This window comes from Lissotriton helveticus, chromosome 7 (genome assembly GCF_964261635.1).
Source record: "Lissotriton helveticus chromosome 7, aLisHel1.1, whole genome shotgun sequence".
NCBI classification, from domain to species: domain Eukaryota; kingdom Metazoa; phylum Chordata; class Amphibia; order Caudata; family Salamandridae; genus Lissotriton; species Lissotriton helveticus.
Genome location: NC_136068.1, coordinates 1,679,595,283 through 1,679,616,790, shown reverse-complemented (window position 1 = coordinate 1,679,616,790; position 21,508 = coordinate 1,679,595,283). Strand labels below are relative to the sequence as shown.

The window sequence follows — 21,508 nt, the reverse complement described above, 5'->3', positions numbered from 1 at the left end:
AAGGCACTGGAGTGGATCACCTCCTTCCTCGCCGGAAGGACACAGAGAGTCCGCCTCCCTCCGTTCAGATCGGAAGCCACCGAAGTCATTTGCGGCGTCCCTCAAGGCTCCTCGCTCAGTCCAACACTCTTCAACGTCTACATGAGCCCCCTCGCAGCCATCGCACGCCAGCACAACCTGAACATAATCTCCTACGCCGATGACACCCAGCTGATCCTCTCCCTCACTAATGACCCCGCCACCGCCAGAGCCAACCTGCACGAAGGGATGACAGACGTAGCCAAATGGATGTCGAACAGTCGCCTGAAACTGAACTCGGACAAGACGGAAGTCCTCATCCTGGGATCCTCACCCTCCGCCTGGGACGACTCCTGGTGGCCCCCCGCCCTGGGCACCACTCCCAAGCCAACAGACCACGCACGCAACCTGGGCTTCATCCTGGACTCCTCCCTCTCCATGACCAGACAAGTCAACGCCGTCTCCTCGTCGTGCTTCAACATCCTGCGCATGCTACGCAAGATCTTCAGATGGATCCCCACCGAGACCAGGAAGACGGTCACCCAGTCCCTCGTCACCAGCCGTCTGGACTACGGCAACTCCCTCTACGCCGAAACCACCGCCAAACTCCAGAAAAGACTCCAGCGGATCCAGAACACCTCAGCACGACTCATCCTGGACATCCCCCGCCGCAGCCACATCTCCGGACACCTGAGAGACCTGCACTGGCTCCCGGTCAACAAGAGAATCACCTTCCGGCTCCTCACCCACGCACACAAAGCCCTACACAACCAAGGACCAGGATACCTCAACAGCCGCCTCAACTTCTACGCTCCCAAACGCCAGCTTCGATCGACCAGCCACGCCCTCGCCGCCGTCCCCCGCATCCGAAGAGCCACCACAGGAGGAAGGTCCTTCTCCTACCTGGCCGCCAAGACTTGGAACTCCCTTCCGACCCACCTCCGCCTGACCCAGGACCACCTCGCCTTCAGGAAGCAGCTCAAGACCTGGCTGTTCGAGCAGTAGCGGACCCCCTCCCCCCCAGCGCCTTGAGACCCTCCGGGTGAGTAGTGCGCTATACAAATGCTCTGATTGATTGATTGATTGATGTTTCATTCATTTAAAATGGAGAGACAAGTGAGGTGGCTTGGTCCAAGCGGAAAGTCATTTGACGGGGATTGTATAGTTTTATCACTTGCCGCTCCACCCTTAGTCCAAGTAATTTAGAACCAGGTTGGAGATAATAGAAGGCGGGTGGTGGGTATAAACGTGTTCCCACTTGGTTTCTTCTACCAAACCAAAATGACAAACAAGCTTAACATTCCCCTCTTTGGCCACCCTGGTATAACCTGGAAGTCACAAATCGGTTTGGCCCTCTATACTCGCTAGATGAAGTGGATTGGCCTACACTAGCCAGGGCTTCCCAGGAATGTAGAACCCCATCCAGCTACCCAGCCCCCCAATTTTAGACGACTCGGGACTTGAGGGCGAAATTAATCATGAGGATAGGAATGTTATTGACAAAGTCCTAAAAACTGCCGCTCCCCATTTCTCACCTCCTGTGGATGTTAATACGGGCATGGCCATATTAGAACAGACTCAAAAATACCTCTGAAAGAACTCCTGTAATTAGACCCTAGAACACCTGGCAGTGACGTAGGTAACATCCCGGTCCCCAGAGAAACAAGCAGGGAGGAATATGGGACGGGGAGTGTGGGTACTCATGGAACCCAAGAGTCGTTTGTACAGGGACGGGTGAGGGTAGCATTCTGGAATATATCCGGGCTTCAATCCAAGATTAATAATCTAAATTGGTTAGACTTTATTAGAAACTTCGACATCCTATGCCTCCAGGAGACATGGTCTTTGGAGGAATTTCATTTTGATGGTTTTAAAAGGTTCCATGTTCCAGCGGGTCACTCGAGTCTTGGGAGGCATTAAGGGGTGATCTGGGTATATGTTGCAAATCTCTTGGGGGCTGCAGGGATACAAATGGTGAAATTGCGCAGTTATTACCAAATTATTGCCATTAAAGTTCTTCACTAGTTGAGCTAATAATTATTAATATGTATAATTACTTGGATAAGGGCCTAGTTTGTGATATGTTACATGACCTTAATGAGGATCTTAAGAGTGTAAGCGATAACTTAGGGAAGGACTCTAACCTCATATGAGGCCGCGATTTTAATCACAACCTCTGCCAACAGTTCTTGTGCGGATGTGGTGATTGTGAGGCTGATGATAATGATCGCCAGTCCCACTTTGCGCACTCCAATGGGGGTGACAGTTTTAACAATGTCATGGCAACACATAACCTAGGTTTTCCAAATTTGCTGTGCTCGCCCACTGTTGATTTCAGTTCCACATTTGTAGGAAGAGGACACAGTACCCTGATTGTTTTTATCGGTTCTTCTAACAGCTACGCAACCTGGGTAACGGATTTCGTCACACACACAGTTGGGATTAGTGATCAACTCCCGCTTAGTATTAACATACTATTCCCCCCATAAAAAGGCAAGTTCGCTGGTAGAGAGCCTAGCATGGACTCAAGGGTGCGTTCTGGATAGACAAAATGGGTATTCCCTTCGATGGGCCAAGAACGACCCTAAGGTCACCAATAAGAAAATAATTATGCAGGCAATAACCCCAATTTAAAGTGCTTGCAGGAAGAGGTATCCTATTCCGACATATATTGGGTTCTTTTGCTGACATTACAAGGATAATCCAAGAAAATCTGCACCGCCCCAATAGAGATTTTAGACCCAACAAAAATGGTTTGTTTGACTCTAATAGTACAAAGCCCACTCACAATTAAAAAAGGCCCTACAAAGTTCGAGGAGGGATACTGAAGAAGTTAGGTGGTGTAGGAAGGAATACAACTTAGCTAGAAACAGACGTAAGCGGGAAATCAAAGATCAGAAGATTTATGGACAGACTTCGTCTCAGAAGTATATAATCCTGGGGGGATAGATACAATTGTAGATACGGGGACTGAAATCCAGGAGGGACCAGAAACATTTGTACAAATTAATATTAACATCAGTAACAAAGAAGTATTTGCAGCCATAAAACAAAGTAAGGGAGGCAAAGCGCCGGGCCCCGATGGTACCCCGATCGACTTATTTAAATACTCGGTCGAGCTTTGGTCCCCATTATTAACCCGAGTTCTTGAAGCCAGTTGCGAGAAGGGCTTTATTAAAACCTGGTCCGAATCGGTAATCATCCCTATATTTAAACAAGCATTTGCAATGCAATAGGTCTCGCATTAGGAAAGTTTGAGCTATTGGTATGGTAAATGACAATTGTTGTATTAATGTGTTGGTTTTGAAAATCGCTAAATTAATAGCTTTGTCATTTACAATGCCAATAGTTTTAACTTTCGCAAATGTGACACCTATAGCATTTGTAATGCAATATGTGTTGTATTTACATGACTTAGATGTATTGATATTACAAATAACAATGGCTTTTATTTGTTTTAATAATTAATACTTACATAAAAGTTATTGTAATTTATAATGGCAATAGCTTAAACTTTTGTAAATCACTTTTGTGAAGATTATGTTCAGTGTGTTTTATTGTGATGAAAATCCAAGAAGAGAAGTGAAATATTAACATCTTTTTGTGACATTTGTAATAAAGCTTGAAATATTGAGAGAACATATTTGAACCTGTTTTTGTTGAATTGTTGCACAGATTGATGCTTTGGTGGCACTGAGTGATGTTGTGGTGGGCCTGAGTGATGCTGTGGCGATGCGATGGATAGAGTGAGTGCGATGGATAGAGTGAGTGAGATGGATAGAGTGAGTGCGATGGATAGAGTGAGTGCGATGGATAGAGTGAGTGCGATGGATAGAGTGAGTGCGATGGATAGATAGTGGGAGGGCGATATATAGAGGGAGGGCGATAGATAGAGGGAGGGCGATAGACAGTGAGGGCGATCAATAGATAGAGTGATGGCGATAGATAGAGTGAGTGCGTTAGATAGACAAATAGAGTGAGGGAGATAGAGTGAGGGCGATAGATAGAGTGAGGGCGATAGAGTGAGGGCGAAAGATAGATAGAGTGAGGGTGTTGTTGAGTGTGTGGTTGGGTGTGGTTGTGTGTGTGTGGTTGGGTGTGGTTTTGTGTGTGTGGTTGTGTGGGTGGGTCTGTGTGGTTGTGTGGGTGTGTGTGTGGTGATGTGTGGGGTTGTGTGGGTGGTTGTGTGTGTGGGGTTGTGTTTGTAGTGGTGTGTGTGTGTGTGTGGTGTTGTTTGTGTGTGGTGTGATGTCATATCAGACCTGAGTGTGATGTGCTCTGCTTTGTGTGATGTGGTGTCAGACCTGAGTGTGATGTGCTCTGCTGTGTGTGATGGGATGTCAGGCTTGAGTGTGATGTGCTCTGCTGTGTGTGATATGGTGTCAGGCATGAGTGTGATGTGCTCTGCTGTGTGTGATGTGGTGTCAGGCCTGAGTGTGATGTGCTCTGCTGTGTGTGATGTGGTGTCAGACTTGGGTGTTATGTGCTATGCTGTGTTAGGTAAGAGAGAGTGAATAAACAAAGTTTAAATGTGTGCGCTGCTCTGCCCCTTACAGTGCCTGCCAGCTGCTGCTGAAAGGGATGGGCTAAAAGGGAGGAGGGAATGCAAGGCGCACAGCTGTACCCGTGATATGATCAACACATTTTATTTAAAACTTTCACAGAAACCACACAGGTGTGCTGGAAAATGTAGTAAAGGGTGGGCGTTGTTATTAAAGAGCCCAAACCGAACCTTTTTTTTAATGTTTACTGCAACAACGCTCGACTATTTTGGGAATGTACAAACCAGGACGCCCAATATAAACATTGTTTTTCACCTAGCCAAAGTGGGAGAAGCCAGGTCTGAGTGACAGTCGGTGTGATCTTGGGCATGACAGCCTTCAGCGAGCAACGGGGGACGGGGGAACGGATTACTTTGAAGTCTGATACCGGTTGCAAGCAAACCAGCATGAGTGCGGAGAGAGGCTCACAAGCTGCCAAATGGTGTGTTCACCCATTCACTGCCTTACTTCGAACTAAGGCAGTCTTTGATAGAATGAAGCAAATGTCATAAAATGCATAGTCGGCATGCTACGAAATAACGTTAACGAACTGCACTCATCGTACCTGTCTGATCGTTTGCATCCTTGTGCATCGCCAAACACCATGCTGCCAATGCCGCAAGGTTCAACTCATGCCACGGAAACCCCAAACAGGACCAAATGACTACAAAGCTAGCAGCAACACACTGGTGCTGTCTCCTGTTTTCAAGTTGTTGAAGTGAAATAGTAAACAGTGACGGGTACATCACTCAGTGTGTGGTGGTTTAAGATTCACTCCGATACCACCAACACAGTCCAAGAAGAAATGGACTACACAAACGTATGCACATATAAGTACAGGGTCAAAACATAAAACACAGCTTTCTTTTTGTCTCTATCATTTTATCTATCTATAAGTTGGAATGTTTGCAATGGTGACACAGTAGAGCTATAGTGGCACAATAAAATTACATGCAAGAAATGGCACAGGTGCGTGCACAGCGAACAGGCAAATGAAGGGATATCGGACTCATGCAGAAATATTGGGCTGCACGTGATGGTATGCAATAAAACCACGGTAGTTGACATCGAGTTTCAGCTTTTGTTAAAATGCGGATTGCTGGTATTAAGACCTCTTGAATTAAACAAACACAGAGCTAAGAAGTATGAAAGAAAATATAAAACGTATTAAACAGAAAGAACGCTGGTTTTAAAGCCTCGTCAGATTGTGCATAAAAGAGAGAAAAGTGCCCCATTTCAGGGGAAAAGACAGAGCTATCAGGTTACCACACACACTGCATGTGTTCATACGTACTGCAAAATTATTTTCCCTTTTAAGAAAAGCACAAACAGCATGTGTAGATATGTCATATCATTCCGTAAATGACAACCAGATCATTTCAAATTATGGCTTTATTTGGTTCATATATACATATCTGCAATGCAAAGTTGGAAAAAACACATGGACTAAAAGTCTCTCTTAGAGACCGCACCCACTTTCCATTAGAATACAGAAACAGAAATCTTTAACTATCGACCCTGCATTTATCATTCAATCGAACATATCACAAGCTAGCCTGATAGATTTTAAAAAAACAATGTGCCTATCTCTTTTTGGGGAGTTAGCACACATTTTTCAGGTACAATAGTACGTGTTAAAATGTACACAAAGATGCCTTTATTTTAACAGTTCACTGCATCTGGTTACCCCCTCCCCACACACACACCACACACACACAATAACAATAAATAAATACCGCCTTCGGGTAAAGTCCGCGCTATATAAAAATGCATAAATACATAAATAAATAAATACCGCCTTCGGGTAAAGTCCGCGCTATATAAAAATGCATAAATAACTAAATAAATAAATACCGCAAATCACCGCCGTCACTCTGCCGGCCTGCGACCAGGAAGTCAGGCAGGCCGGCGCAACAACCGGAAACAGGCAGTAGGAGGGCGGGAGCCTACCCCGCCTCCCACGGAAGAGCCGCGATTGGTTGCAGCACCGGAGCAGGCAGGAGCCTACCCTGCGCCCCGGTGCCGAAGAATGGAGGAAGAGTCCTGCTGCCGGTGAGTGGGGCTTCGCTTTGTGGCTGGCCTGCGAGGGCGGGGGGGGCATGTGTGGGCACGCGCGTGGCGGCGGGCTGTGTATGTGTGTGAGCGTGCGTGTGTCTTGGAGTCTGTGTGTATGCGTGTGTGACTGTGGGGGAGGAGGAGGGGGTTGCCTGTCTGGGTGCCTGCGTGTCTGTGTAAGTGTAAGTGCGTGTGCGCGTGTGCGCGTGTGTGTGTGTATGCAGTGTGTGTATGTGCGCATGCGTGAGTGAGTGTTTGCGCAAGGGAATGTGGACAGGAGAGGGGCACGGCGCCGTGCACGCTCACGAGGTCAAAACTGAGCAGCTCTGCGCTCGTGCACCCTCTCCTGTCCACATGCCCGAAAACGGGCGACATAAGGTCTTTCGCTGACGCGAGACCTAAAAAGGGGACCGGGATAACCCCTCCTGTTATTGTCCAATATCCCTGCTTGATTCATTTATGAAAGTCACAGGCAGGGCTATTTTGAATCGCCTCCAACAATGGGCGGAAGATACTAATGTATTAAGCCCAGTACAATATGGGTTCAGGGAGGGGCGGGGCCCTGTAGAGCAGGTGCTAAATTTTTCCATCTTACATGGAAAATGTATTCAGGTCAAGGGAGGTAAATTATATGCAGCGTTTGTCGACTTAAGCGCAGCTTTTGACTGCGTAATCCACACCCGGTTATGGCAGATTTTATCAGATTTAAAGGTAGATGAGGTACTTATATAATTTTTAAGACAACTCTACGTGAGTGCTACAGCCAAGGTGAGATTCGGTCTAAAAGGCGAATGCACCAAGCCTTTTCATGTAAGGAGAGGAGTCAGACAAGGGTGCGTCCTTGCTCCTTTTCTTTTTACTTTATATACTAACGATCTGGAAAAGGAATTAGCGGCTAAAGTACGAGACTCACCCCAGGTTAATCAGATTGTATCGCTCCTGTATGCCGACGATGCCGTCTTATTGGCGAGAACACAAATTGGTCTTCAGACGGCACTTGACACTTGTATACATTTTATGGACAACAGGGGCCTGAAACTTAATGTTAAAAAAACCTTCGTTATGACCTGTGGGAGAGGCAAGAATAGATCCTGTCCCCTGTTTGCTGGGAATGAGAAAATTGCACCCACCAAAACATTCTCCTATTTAGGCATTGTATTAGAAGGAGCAGGATCCTGGGGACCAGTCAATAAAAGTAGGATATTAATGTTCAAAAGAGCAACGGCAGCACTAATGATATTCGCTAACAAAATGGGGAAAAGGCCCCCAGAAATCCTGCTAAAAATGTATCAGGCTAAGTGTACAAGTACAGCTATTTACGGAGAAGGTGTTTGGGGAGCCTATGATACTTCATCTATTCAAAAGGTAGAAAATGCTTTTTTAAGATTTACTTTACCCATTCCTCAAACTACTTCTGTTTTTAATTGTCACTCTGAATTGGGTATCCGCTTTATTATCGATCTGATAAGCATGCAACCCTTACTTTTATGGCACAGAGCCTGGACCTCGCCTGACTTAGTTTTAAATAGAGAAATAATCAAAGATTCTTTGGGATTGGATCAGGCCGCTAAGATCCCATGGCTGAGTTATATACGCAATTTTACAAATGACTTGGGGAGACCAGAGTTTTATCATAAGGCAGACTCCCTACTTAACATAACGAAGAAAGACTTAAAGTCACTTTGTTGGAATCATCTTGAAACATTAAGACTAGGAGTGGAACTACACAAAAAAAACGTATTACAACATCAACTCACCCTGGTCTCAGCCTTAATTCAACCCTTTTTGGTCAGGTGTCAGGAGGGGTACGATAGGTACATCCTGACAAGATTCAGATTTGACTACTTGTTTCGCCTTATTACCTTCCCTAAAGTAAACGATTGGTCCAGAATGCTCTGTAAATGCCCGTGGGACAATCTATCAGATCAATCTACCTTGCACGTAATTTTTTGGGGAAATTTTATTCAGCAGAAAGGACCAGATGGATTAAACCATTTTTGAAACAAGGTTCATGGCGTCAATGTCGCTCGGCTCTATTATTCCTACAATTTTTTAAATGATGTATATTGTGTTGGTATAATGACAGGCTTCTTAAAAAGTATCTTGAGGAAGAGGAAAAGTTTAATCTGTTCCTAAAACTTTTAATGGACATGTTCATTGTTCTCATCTGTAATTCATTGGACTGTATGTTTTAACGAATGAACTGTTGCTTTTATGATTTTATATACTTGTGAAATCGAATAAAGCTTTCTACTACTACTACTACTACTGTATTACTTTTAGATAAAAAAAACTAGAAGTCACCAAAAAGAAAAGTTTACAGTAATGTTATAGTTAGGTGAATATGTCAGTGACAACATTAATGTTTTTAACCAAAAAATACACAGATGTTTACCAGTTATAGTTAGCAGAGTTAACTATAAGTTGCGCCCCACCATACAATGTTTATGACCTCAAATATAACATCATCATAATTTATGACATCACGTATAATATCTCAAATTATATGACTGATGACATCACCAATGACATCATCCAATCAGTGCCTTAGGTTGTTTTATGGTTAACACAGTGGTTAGTAGCTAATCAGCGTTTTCAACCTAATTTTGTACAGCTTGTGTCCAGCTAATTGGTGTAAGTGTTTACAAAATTCATGTGCTCTAAATGCATCATGGGTGTGTAGAGGTATTAAAAACATAAATCTTTGTATTAAATAATAGCTCTGTGTAGGTGACAGTTGACGACTTCTGTTCAGCATGTTCCACATAAGCTTACATACTACATCCTAAGTAGCCCTGAGTGATTAGACAAAATAATCACAGCATGACACGTTCCACATAGCATTGAAGACTGTGTGTATCAAGTACTAACCCAAGGACATGTGCCTCTGGGTACATCGTGGAGAAGATGGGTTCCTTGAGGGGGTGGAGTGGAAGTAAGATCTGGTCTGCCTCCAAGAAGAGCATTTCTTTATCATGGAACTCTGTTCCTTTATCCACCTCCTTTCAGTTTACATCTTTCATCTTAAATTGCCTATTTTTCTTACCTCTAACTCCAATACATTTGCAATCTTCATGACCTTTAGTTACCTTCTCTGCTCAACTGAAGGTTTGTGAATACAGACCATGTAGTTCCTTGTAATAATCTACTACACAGTGAACTTTAAGCTCTCTATTATCTTCCTCTTGCATAAGGCGGGCTGCATCCTGGAGGATGTAGCTGATGTCTGATGTCCATAAAGTGACAGTACAACATTCTGAAGGCATAGCCTAGGGTATGTTCTGAACGTATGTTGTTGCAGTGTTAATTCTTGTCAGGTGTGAATGATTTTGTTCATGTCAATTCTGTTACCTATTCTCTTTCATTCTTTTTTCATGCAGCATAGGGGGGATCTCCACATCTGTTGCAGGGATTTCCACTTAGAGGCGAAAACCTGGAAACTATTATAACGTTAATGGTAGTCTCATTATGGTCATACTTTCAGTTATAAGTCAGGGTGTCCCATAGCTATGGTAGGGCTCTGCCTAGAATTGTGAATAACATCTAGGCAAATATTTTCTCTTATGCATGTATACAAGTCTACTTGTGCAGAGAGCTAACCAAGTACATTTCCTTACATGAATAGTGCCCTGAGACATTGTGAAGAAGATATTATCATTAGATTAAAAGGTTCCTCCTTATTTTTATAGTTTCAGACTACATTTTTTAGATGAGCAATATCAACTTACAATATTGGCAGATAAATTACTACAGAGTCTGTATGGGAAGGCAGATTGAGTCAAAATAGCCATGGGAAGTTCAAACACGAAATAGTGCTTCTGGTTCTCAAAAACTGCTTTTAATTATCTTACCTTGTTTTATCTGCAAAATGCAGGTCCTTAAATATTTCTTCATATTCAGATTTCATTATTTCAATTATTGTAGCACCAGGTCCACATACAAGATTGTCAAATGCCTGCAATGATACATATAACAAAGTCACAATATTGACATACTGGTGCTTCACTCCATTTCAAGTAAATTGCAAGGGCAACATGTATCAAATTGGAATGAAACACGTGAAGATAGCTATTGTGAGAAACAAAAAAATAGAACACAAACCATAACTAATACAAACGTTTCCACACAACATAACCATACTGTGCACACAATTGGTATTAACAATTGTTGGAAAGAAAATGTGCATAACCAACAACCTAACAACTACTAATTAATGCTATTTTAGTGAATGATCATACACAATAATGTAAAATAATTACATAGGTCTGATATACTTTTAGGTTTTAAAGGCAGCCTGTGGCTACGCAAATACAACATGTAAATAGAAAGGATATAGAAAAAAACATGAAACAATCATAAATTACATGAAATAAAATTCAATCCAACACATGAACGAATCATAAATACCTGCATCCAACTGCTTCTCAACACACCATGACCCACAATTGCTGTTTTATCTTTTCCCAAGAACTTCGGCGCCAGTTGACGAATCTTCGCTAAATTTTCTAAACTAGTGGGGAGTTCCGGTCAGTTCCTATCCTGAAAGTTTTGGGGTGATTCGGTAAGCGGGGGCCATGAAAAAAGAGGGTCCCAAAACATGTTTTCTCCATGTTATTTTCCATAGGAAACTTTCAACACGGCTACAGCCCGAACTGCTGAACGGAATTACACCACATTTGGCAAAAAGGTAGCCCTTGTTTCAGAAAGAACTCTTTTTGTTGGTATAAATCCGTTCAGTAGTTCCTGAGAAATTCAAACAAAAGAAGTCGGAAAATGAATTTCCCATAGGCAACTTTAGACACGGCTACAGCTCGAACTGCTGAACAGAATTAAACCAAAATTGGCATAAAGGTAATGCTTGGTTCAGAAAACATCCCTTTTTTTAAATAGTGTAAATCAATTCAATTTCTTGTCAAGTCTACTCCCATGGATTTCCTAAATAAAGAACATGATCATTTGAATTTTTCCGTTTGTTTGTGATGTTCAACTGTTGTCATTATTGGAGAATCTTCATATATTGTGAAATAACTAGGAGACCTATTAGTCTGTTAATGTACATATGTCTGCTAGGATTGTGCTCGATTTGACCCTTTTGTTTCAAATAAATCAATTCAGTAGTTGCTGAGAAAATGAAAAAATAAAAGTTTTGAAATCTAGAGGCGCGGTTGATCCGCGGACCCTACTGACCACAATGTTATTATTCTAATGGGCTGTCAGCACTCCAAACAAGGAAGTGTTGGCAGCCATCTTGTGACTCGGAAGGACCGAGTCACAAGAAAAAGGAAAAACAAATGCGAAAAACAAGAAAAGGGGGCAGGATAGAAACACCCTGACCCCCTAAGCCTGCTTAGCGGGTTCCACAAGGACCCAGAGGGCTCAAAAAGCATATTTTTTTTAACGGCAAAGGTTACGGAGGATCCGCAGATCCTGCCATGAACACAATAAAAACCAAAGCGCGGGCTCCAGCGCTTCGTTATTATTTAGCCCCCAGGTGGGCCAAGTCTAGGGGGCATGCCAAATTGTAATTGCAGGGGCCCAGGGGGGGGGCCTGCAGGCCCGGGAACCGCCACCTCCCCGGGGTACTATGTAAGCAAATGTGGGGGTCCATAACGGACCCCCGAGCCCCAGGGACCACCACCTCTGAAGGATTGTGCACACATTAGGAGGGGGTCGCATGGCCCCCTCCTGGAGCCCTTAATGGCCTTGGGGACGCCACCCCCCAGGGCCAGCTCCTGCTGTTTGCAATGACAGGGCGGGAGCCTTGCAGCTCCCGCCCTGTCATTGCAAACTGCTTTGCTTCAGGGAAACCTGCTCTCGCTTCAATGAAGGAAAGCCAAATTACCTTTCCACAAGGGGAGCTGTATGTCAGCAGCTCCCCATGTGGAAAATCAATGCCAGCTCCTGCAGGACACAAAGAGCCGGGGGTACCGTGGGGGGATTGGGGCTCCCCCCACGGTCCCCAACAGATAGGGTCTGCCCGGGGGATGGGGTCCCTGGGGCTAGAAGTGGCACAGAAGGGGGTCCACGTAGCCCCCCTCGCCAAAAAATGAATAAATAAATAAAACAAAAAATGAAGGCTGGCCCCGCGGGATGGGGTCCCCGGGGCAATAGAGGTCTCAGGAGGGGGCTACGCAACCCACCTCCATAAAACATAAATATATATGTGGCCATGCCCGTGGGATGGGGTCCCTGGGGCTGGAATTGGTCATGGGAGGGGGGCCCACATGGCCCTCTTCCCATTCATATATATATATATATTTTTAAGTGATCCGACTCTGGGGGATGTGGTCCCCAAGGCCTAGAACAAGGAAAAAGAAAGAGGTCCACACAGCCCCCTTTTAAAAAAATAAAATAAAAGAGACCTCGATCGGCCCTGAGGCCCCGCCCCCTCCCAGCAACACTCAGCAAATGCACCCTGTGGCTAATTTTAAATTAGGGAATTACTTCCCCTTAAATATTGGGGGTCCCTGGGTGCCAACTAGCCCACCAGGAACTCCACGAAGCGCCACAGGGCTGCATTGCAGAAAGGTGGTCCAGGCCATGCCCATTTTTACACCTCTCTGCAACGCAGCTCTGTGGCGCTTACTGGAGGTACCTAGTGGGCTAGTTGGACCCCAGGGACCCTCAGGATTCAAGGGGACTCAATCCCCCAACTTAAAATGTACCCCGGGGTGCCTTTCCTCAGTGGTGAAGCGGGGGAGGGCCTGAAGTGAAATGTGTGCAAACACGCCCTTTGGCGTGTTTTAAGTTGGGGAATTGATTCCTCTTCAATCCTGAGGGCCCCTGGAGGCTAACTAGCCCACCAGGTACCTCCAGTAAGCGCCTCTGCACTGCGTTGCAGAGAGGTGATCCAGGCCACTCCCATGTTTACACCTCTCTGCAATGCAGCTCCGTGGTGCGCACTGGAGGTACCTGGTGGGCTAGTTGGACCCCGGAAACCCTCAGGATTCAGGGGGTCTTAATCCCTCAACTTACAACATGCCAGGGGGTGTGTTTGCAGAGAGGTGGACAAATGGGGGCATGGCCTTTGTCTACCTCTCACCAATCCTAATGCAAGTGGCTTACTGGAGGTAAAAGGTAGGCTAGTTGGCCCCTAACGGACCCACAGCAGTGAAGGGGACTGCAATCCCCATCCAAGAGCGTGCCAGGGAGCACGTTTGTAGAGTGGTGGGCAAAGTAGGCGTGGCCTGGTACGAGTACTTACGAATGCTGCTGTGTGGATCTGACTGGAGGTAATAGTTTGGGAAGTTGGCACCCAAGTATGTCCTTGGGGGCCAAATTCTTCTCTTGTTACCTCCAGTAAGTCCCACACAGTGGGACTGCTAAGACATCTTCAGAGGCAATGGCCCCCTTTCCCTACCACTCTTCAAACATGCATCGTGGCAGACTAAGGGATGGGGATGAAGCCCAATTTAGTCCTGAGGGAGATTGGGGGCCAAGAATCCCTACTGGTACCTCCTTTAAGTCCTACGCAATGGAATTCCTGAGAGTTGGTTGGACACCCAGCACCCTATCTCCACCACTCTTCAAACACAACTACTAGTTAAAGTAGCATATTTCTGCACCTCTGACTTAGAGGTAATTTTAATCCCCCTGCCCTTTTATGTACTAGGGCCTTACAGGGGAGGTCATGCTAATCACAGGGGTACCCCAATAAATAGTGTTCCCTATTGTATGTAGGTGTTTTCACTGTATTCCTAGTGTCTTTTAGCATAGCACTGGCTTTAGACCTTGTTAGTCAGAGTCAGTTACCATCAGTACTCGTCTGAAAAAGTTGTGGGCACAGGATAATTTTGCAACAAGGCCTCTTTCTGCTCCTCTGTTGGTTCTTTCTGCACATCCCTTCTTCTTCCTGCACTTTTCTTCATCTTTCCGGACTTCTGTTACCTCTTTCTGCATTTGTCTTGCTTCTTTCTGCGCTTGTCTTCCTCTTTCTTCACATGTCCTACGTTTATAGGCGTATTTAGAAATTAGCATTTAAAAACCTATGAAATTCACTGAAAAAACCTTACGTTTCAGGCATGTTATAGTTAGAAATTAGCATTTACAAAACCTTACAAATTCACTGAAAAAAACATAGGTCTTAGGGAAGTTATAGTTAGTTGAAGATGTCACTCATATAAAACCATGGAAATTCGGCCGTTATAATTAGTAGACCTAACTATAACTTGAGCCTCCGCAATACACTGTTGATGACGTCACATATTACATCACTCATGACATGCTCAGTGACATCACTGATGACATCATCCATATGATTATCTAATGCACCTCCCAATACCCTAATAAAACCTTTCATAAACCCACTTTAAAATACAGACCACCAATATTAAAACGATAGACCAATAGCAGTTAGTACATACCTGCTCAGTGATTCATACGCCTACACACACATCTACCCACTAACCCATACTGTCACTCATACACACAGTCATTCATCAATACAGCCACTGACATATCTACTCATAAACCCACATATACACTCACACACTGCCACTGACCAAAGAGTTACTCATACCCCTGGTCAGTCATGCAAATAAACTATCACACACCCATTTCCTTGCTTATATGGTATACACACACGACCACACTTTATTTGTACAGATACTAACACATACTTACTCTCTTAAAAAATCACTCATAGAAACACACACTCATCCATACACTCACTCACAGCAATCACTCACTCTCACATATAGTCATTTATATACTCCAACGCCCACATATACTGCTTTAAAACATACGTAGTTACTCACACATGCACTACTGAGACATCCATTTACTCACCAACACACACATACACACACTAACCCACCCATTCAGGTGTTTCCATATGTACTCTTGTACCTATACACCCAGTTAAACAACCACTCACATATCTATGCACAGAGTCACACACCCCCCACCCACCCACAAAGACACTCAGGCACCGATACAGATACTCAGACAACCAATAAATAACACATATAAACACTCATGTAGCTGTTCACCAAGCCATGCAGCCGCTTACACACTAACTAACAGACTAATAAAGAAATTCACAGAGTTTACTCTCTAACCCATGCATTCAGTAAGACACATTTAATCACTCACTTATACAGTCAGTCACACACCCACTAAATCATCCATTCAGACAGTCATACACCCACTCATATTTCAATACACCTTGGCATATACATGTAAAACAAATTGTTTATACTTTATAGAAACACACATTCACTGGATGTCACTTGAGATGTCACCAGCGATGTCATCAGTGATGTCACTAAGCATGTCATTAGTGATGTAATATGTGATGTCATCAGCAGTGCATTGCAGGGGCATGAGTTATAGTTAGGTCTACTACTAACTATAACGTCCCTGAAACCTATGTTTTTTTCAGTGACTATATATATATATATATATATATATTACCTACTGGCGGTCGCCAGTAGGTATATATAGTTAGGATTTTTTCTCTATGGGATTTTTGAAAATTCTATGTCTAATAACTTTGGCGTTTGTGGACGGAATTGGCTGAAATTTTCAGGAAAATGGCACATTTTGTTTCTGAGCAGCCCTTGAAAATTTCGGGGGGGTTCGTCAAGGGGGGGCCGAGAAAAAAGGGGGGTCCCAAAACGTGTTTTTAACATTGAGTTTTCCATAGGGCGGTTGGCCTCACTTTTAGCCCGAACGGCTGAATGGATTTGCACGAAACTTGGCAAAATTGTAGGGACTGGTAGCCCGATGTGCCTTTTGTAGGTCTCAATATATGTGCTTCAGTGGATTTTGAGAAATTAACGTTCAAAAAAAGATATATATCTGTAACAGCGGACCGGGCAGCGCTCCAGTTCGCGTACTTTTCGCGCAACGGAGCTTTGTGAAGCGAAGCTGATTGGTTCTCCGGCGTCTGTAAACATTCCAAACAGTCCGTAGCGGCCGCCATCTTGTCTCTCGGTAGGATCGAGAGACAAGAGGAGGCCAAAGCGAAGGGGCAAATTACCATAAGGGGGCATATTAGATCCTCGCTGACCCCCTAGGTTTGATGTGGAGGTTTTAAAAGGGCCCCGCGGGGCAAAAAAAAAAAATAATAATAATAATCGAACGGCTGAATGGATTTGCACGAAACTTGGTAAAATATTAGGGACTGGTAGCCCGATGTGCCTTTGCTAGGTCTCAATATATGTGCTCCAGTGGATTTTGAGAAATTAACGTTCAAAAAAAGATATATATCTGTAACAGCGCTCCGCTTCGCGTAACGGAGGTTTGCGAAGCTGATTGGTTCTCCGGCGTCTGTAAACATTGCAAACAGTCCGTAGCGGCCGCCATCTTGTCTCTCGGTAGGATCGAGAGACAAGAGGAGGCCAAAGCGAAGGGGCAAATGACCATAAGGGGGCATAGTAGATCCTCCTTGACCTCTTAGGTTTGATGTGGAGGTTTTAAAAGGGCCCCGCGAGGCAAAAAAAAAAAAAATAATAATAATCGAACGGCTGAATGGATTTGCACGAAACTTGGCAAAATTGTAGGGACTGGTAGTCCGATGTGCCTTTGCTAGGTCTCAATATATGTGCTCCAGTGGATTTTGAGAAATTAACGTTCAAAAAATGATATATATCTGTAACAGCGCTCCGCTTCGCGGAGATAAAATTATATCTGTATTACCTAGCTGTTGCTAACACCAGTTAGCGACGGCTAGTAGGAGATAGCGACCATCTTGGGCCCCACTTTGCATGTGAGTGATATTTATCACTAATGACATGCAAAGTGGGCATGCCAAGATGTTAGCGACTGGAAACAGTCGCTAACATCGCTATCTCCTATTATCAACTTTTGGAAATATTCGCGATAAGCGCGAATATCTCCAAAAGCTAGCACCTGCCCTGAGCAGTTCTAAGGCATGTTATCCAATGGGAGGTGGATAACATGGCTAAGAGCATTAGCTCGGTAATGCATGAATATCGCTGAGTTTTCAGCGATATTAATGCATTGCGGTCGTTTTTTATCGTATTTGCGATAAACCTTGATAATAGCAAGGTTTATCTGCGATAATTTCTGACGATGCTTAGCGGTAAAAAAATCGCTGCTAAGCATCGTTAGGGATAAATATCGCTTAACTTTGGTAATATGCCCCAACGTCTGTTAACGTTCGATTCGAAGGAAATCAGGAAGTGTTGAAAAACATTGTCTGCGCCATCTTGCCTTTTTTCAAATGCCACACTTTTGTCGTGCACGGCAGTCATTTTAGATGCCTTGACCAGACCCACTCTGTGCACGCTGTCGATCCTTAGCATGACTCCCCACCCTCGCAAGCATCTCCCCCAGGCAGTGGTCACCCCGCTCTCTGTCTTATGCATGGGTAATAAACCACCCCCCATCTGCGCTGCTCTTCCCTGAGAATCACACCCTGTGCCTGCCCGACACCTCCCTTTCGCCCTATTCACTACCGCACCCTCTGACACTCCTTTTCCTCTGTGTCCGATTGTCCAGGCCGGTCCTAGGGTATCAGCTAGCCCTGCAGATGTAGTTTATGGCCCCAGCTGTAAAGAATCACCCCTCTTCAAAGGAGTTATAGTAGATCAAGGCCCACACTCGATGAGATCCGTCACAGCAGACGCGTTCCTATTATCTGAAAACCATCCTGTATTGTGATTGGGGAGGGGACCGAGCCTGAAGCGGAAGATTCCAGGGATGACTCTTTGTACATCAAAGTTTTTACAATTATGTGTCACATTAAAAATATATAGCACTCCAACAAAGTAGTAAGATTATAAAACTTTAATAACTTATAAATATATACAAGAAAACAAAAACAGTAATAACATATAAACATTTTTAGGGAAAAACAACGAAGTAGCGGTCGGCTGTGCAAATAGTCCCAACGCAGCACAACGTCCAGATTTCTGGCATGGGGCGTCGCGGGGGGTGGGTCATTAGTAGCAAACTGTTGTGCGAATAGTTCCAAGGCAGCAGAACGATGGCACCAAGTTGATGTCCAGTAAGTTGCCGCACTGGTTTTGGTATCCTACAATGCTGCTCCGAATAACGGCGTGGGGCGCCCCGGGGGAGGCGGCGTGAACGGGCCTCTCCAGGTGGAGTCTCATCTGTTGTAGTGGGGCGCCCCTTTACCGTTTCAGTTGCCATTCCGTCCGCTTTTGGTCCACTGTGTCAAAAGCCGCAATTCAGCTGAGTTGCGCCCACTCTTGCGGTGCAGCGATAGGCGGCTGTCACAGGACTCTCAAAATGGCGGCAGGCTGTTTCCTTTTTGGGCCTGGTCCACTGAAATGGCCCTGGGACACCTTGGAAATCGGACGCTTGTCTGCTAGGTCTTGGACCCCATTCTCGAAAGCGTCCCCTCCGCCTTGAGGATTCATCAAAAGTTTTGGGGGCCCCCGACTCCTGTAGGCTTCTGGTGGGGAGCGGCTGCCATGAATGCTCGCGGAATGACCACGACGGAGCTACGAGATGGTGGTGCTCTCATGCTGACGCCAGCTTCAGTCTGAAACATCCAGAAACAAGGTGGGGCTTTCATCGTTTGGGGAAAAAAAAAAGTTTTCATCCAATGAAAAGTGTTGTTTTTAGGTCATATGATCAAGCCTTCCATCATTAGGAAACCAAAAGTAAAATGAACCAATGAAAAGTTTTATAAACAAGTCACATGACCTGTTATGCGGCATAGGGTATAAAATGCGGAGAAAATACGTTGGCACGTGAGGCGGCGTCAGTAGCGGACCGATGTGCGAATAGGCCGAAGGCAACACAACGCGCCAAGATCCGGATGGCACCGAGGTGGTGTCCAGCAAGTTGCAGCACTGGTGTGGCCATCCTACAATGCTGAAAGTCGGCGTGGGGCGCCCCGTTGGCCTGTGAGATGGCGGCAGTAGCGGACCGTTGTGCGAATGGGGCCAAAGGCAGCGCAACAATATTTTCGGAATAGAAGACACCACAAGGTGCTGAGATGCCAAGATCCGGATGGCACCGAGGTGGTGTCTAGCAAGTTGTGGCACTGGTGTGGCCATCCTACAATGGTAAAAGTCGGCGTGGGGCGCCCTGTTGGCCTGTGAGATGGTGTCAGTAGCGGACTGATGTGCGAATGGGGCCAAAGGCAGCGCAACAATATTTTCTGACTGACACCACAAGGCGCTGAGATGCCAAGATCCGGATGGCACCGAGGTGATGTCTAAGTTGCGGACCGATGTGCGAATGGGGTCAAAGGCAGCGCAACAATATTTTCTGTATGGAAGATACCACTAGGCGTTGAGATGCCAAGATCCGGATGGCACCGAGGTGATGTCTAGCAAGTTGCTGTACTGGTGTGGTCATCCTACAATGCTGAAACTCGGCGTGGGGCGCCCTATTAGCCTGTGAGATGGCGTCAGTAGCGGACCGATGTGTGAATGGGGCAAAGGTAGCGCAAGAATATTTTCTGAATAGAAGACACCACAAGGCGCTGAGATGCCAAGTTCCAGATGGCACCGAGGTGGTGTCTAGCAAGTTGTGGCACTGGTGTGGCCATCCTACAATGGTAAAAGTCGGCGTGGGGCGCCCTGTTGGCCTGTGAGATGGCGTCAGTAGCGGACCGATGTGCGAATAGGCCGAAGGCAGCACAACGCGCCAAGATCCGGATGTCACCGTGGTGGTTTCATAGTTGAGAGGCACTTCATCTGCAGTGGGGCGCCGAGATCCGGATGGCACCGAGGTGATGTCTAGCAAGTTGCTGTACTGGTGTGGCAATCCTACAATGCTGATAGTCGGCGTGGGGCGCCCCGTTGGCCTGTGAGATGGCGTCAGTAGCGGACCGATGTGCGAATGGGGCCAAAGGCAGCGCAACAATATATTCTGAATTGAAGACACCACAAGGCGCTGAGATGCCAAGTTCCAGATGGCACCGAGGTGGTGTCTAGCAAGTTGTGGCACTGGTGTGGCCATCCTACAATGGTAAAAGTCGGCGTGGGGCGCCCTGTTGGCCTGTGAGATGGTGTCAGTAGCGGACCGATGTGCGAATGGGGCCAAAGGCAGCGCAACAATATTTTCTGACTGACACCACAAGGCGCTGAGATGCCAAGATCCGGATGGCACCGAGGTGATGTCTAGCAAGTTGCTGTACTGGTGTGGCCATCCTACAATGGTAAAAGTCGGCGTGGGGCGCCCTGTTGGCCTGTGAGATGGTGTCAGTTGCGGACCGATGTGCGAATGGGGCCAAAGGCAGCGCAACAATATTTTCTGTATGGAAGATACCACTAGGCGTTGAGATGCCAAGATCCGGATGGCACCGAGGTGATGTCTAGCAAGTTGCTGTACTGGTGTGGTCATCCTACAATGCTGAAACTCGGCGTGGGGCGCCCCATTAGCCTGTGAGATGGCGTCAGTAGCGGACCGATGTGTGAATGGGGCAAAGATAGCGCAAGAATATTTTCTGAAGAGGAGACACTACAAGGGGCTGAGATTCGGTTACCACCGAGGTGATGTCTAGCAAGTTGCCGCACTGGTGTGGCCATCCTACAATACTGCTCCGAATAACGGTGTGGGGTGCCCGAAGGGGGAGGGGGGGGAGGCGGCGTGAACGGGCCTTCCCAGGTGGAGGCTCGTCTGCTGTAGTGGGGCGCCCCTTTACCGTTTCAGTTGCCATTCAGCTGAGTTTCGGCTGCTCTTGATGCTACAGCGACAGGCGGCTGCAACAGGACTCTCAAAATGGCGGCCTGTTTTTTGGATTTGGGCCTGGTCCACTAAAATGGCCCTGGGACACCTTAGAACTCGGACGCTCGATTTTTTTTTCCTTTCCTGTACATGCAAAAAAAGGTAAATGTCCGGTACGTTACACGCTTCATCTGCCACGATGAACTCTCCAGAGGAACCGAAAAAAAATATAGTTATGGTAACTATACCATGCATCGTCATATGGAGAGGTGGCACCAATT

The 21,508-nt window shown here is 45.7% G+C and overlaps 1 protein-coding gene across 1 annotated transcript in view; it reads right to left on the bottom strand.

The window, feature by feature from the left end:
- LOC144767616 (putative methyltransferase DDB_G0268948) overlaps positions 1–21,508 on the bottom strand; it is a 544,273-nt gene that overhangs the window by 199,384 nt on the left and 323,381 nt on the right. The window contains exon 5 of the mRNA XM_078651020.1: positions 10,466–10,569. Coding sequence (XP_078507146.1) covers positions 10,466–10,569 — 104 coding nt within the window. The remainder of the gene's footprint in view (positions 1–10,465; positions 10,570–21,508) is intronic.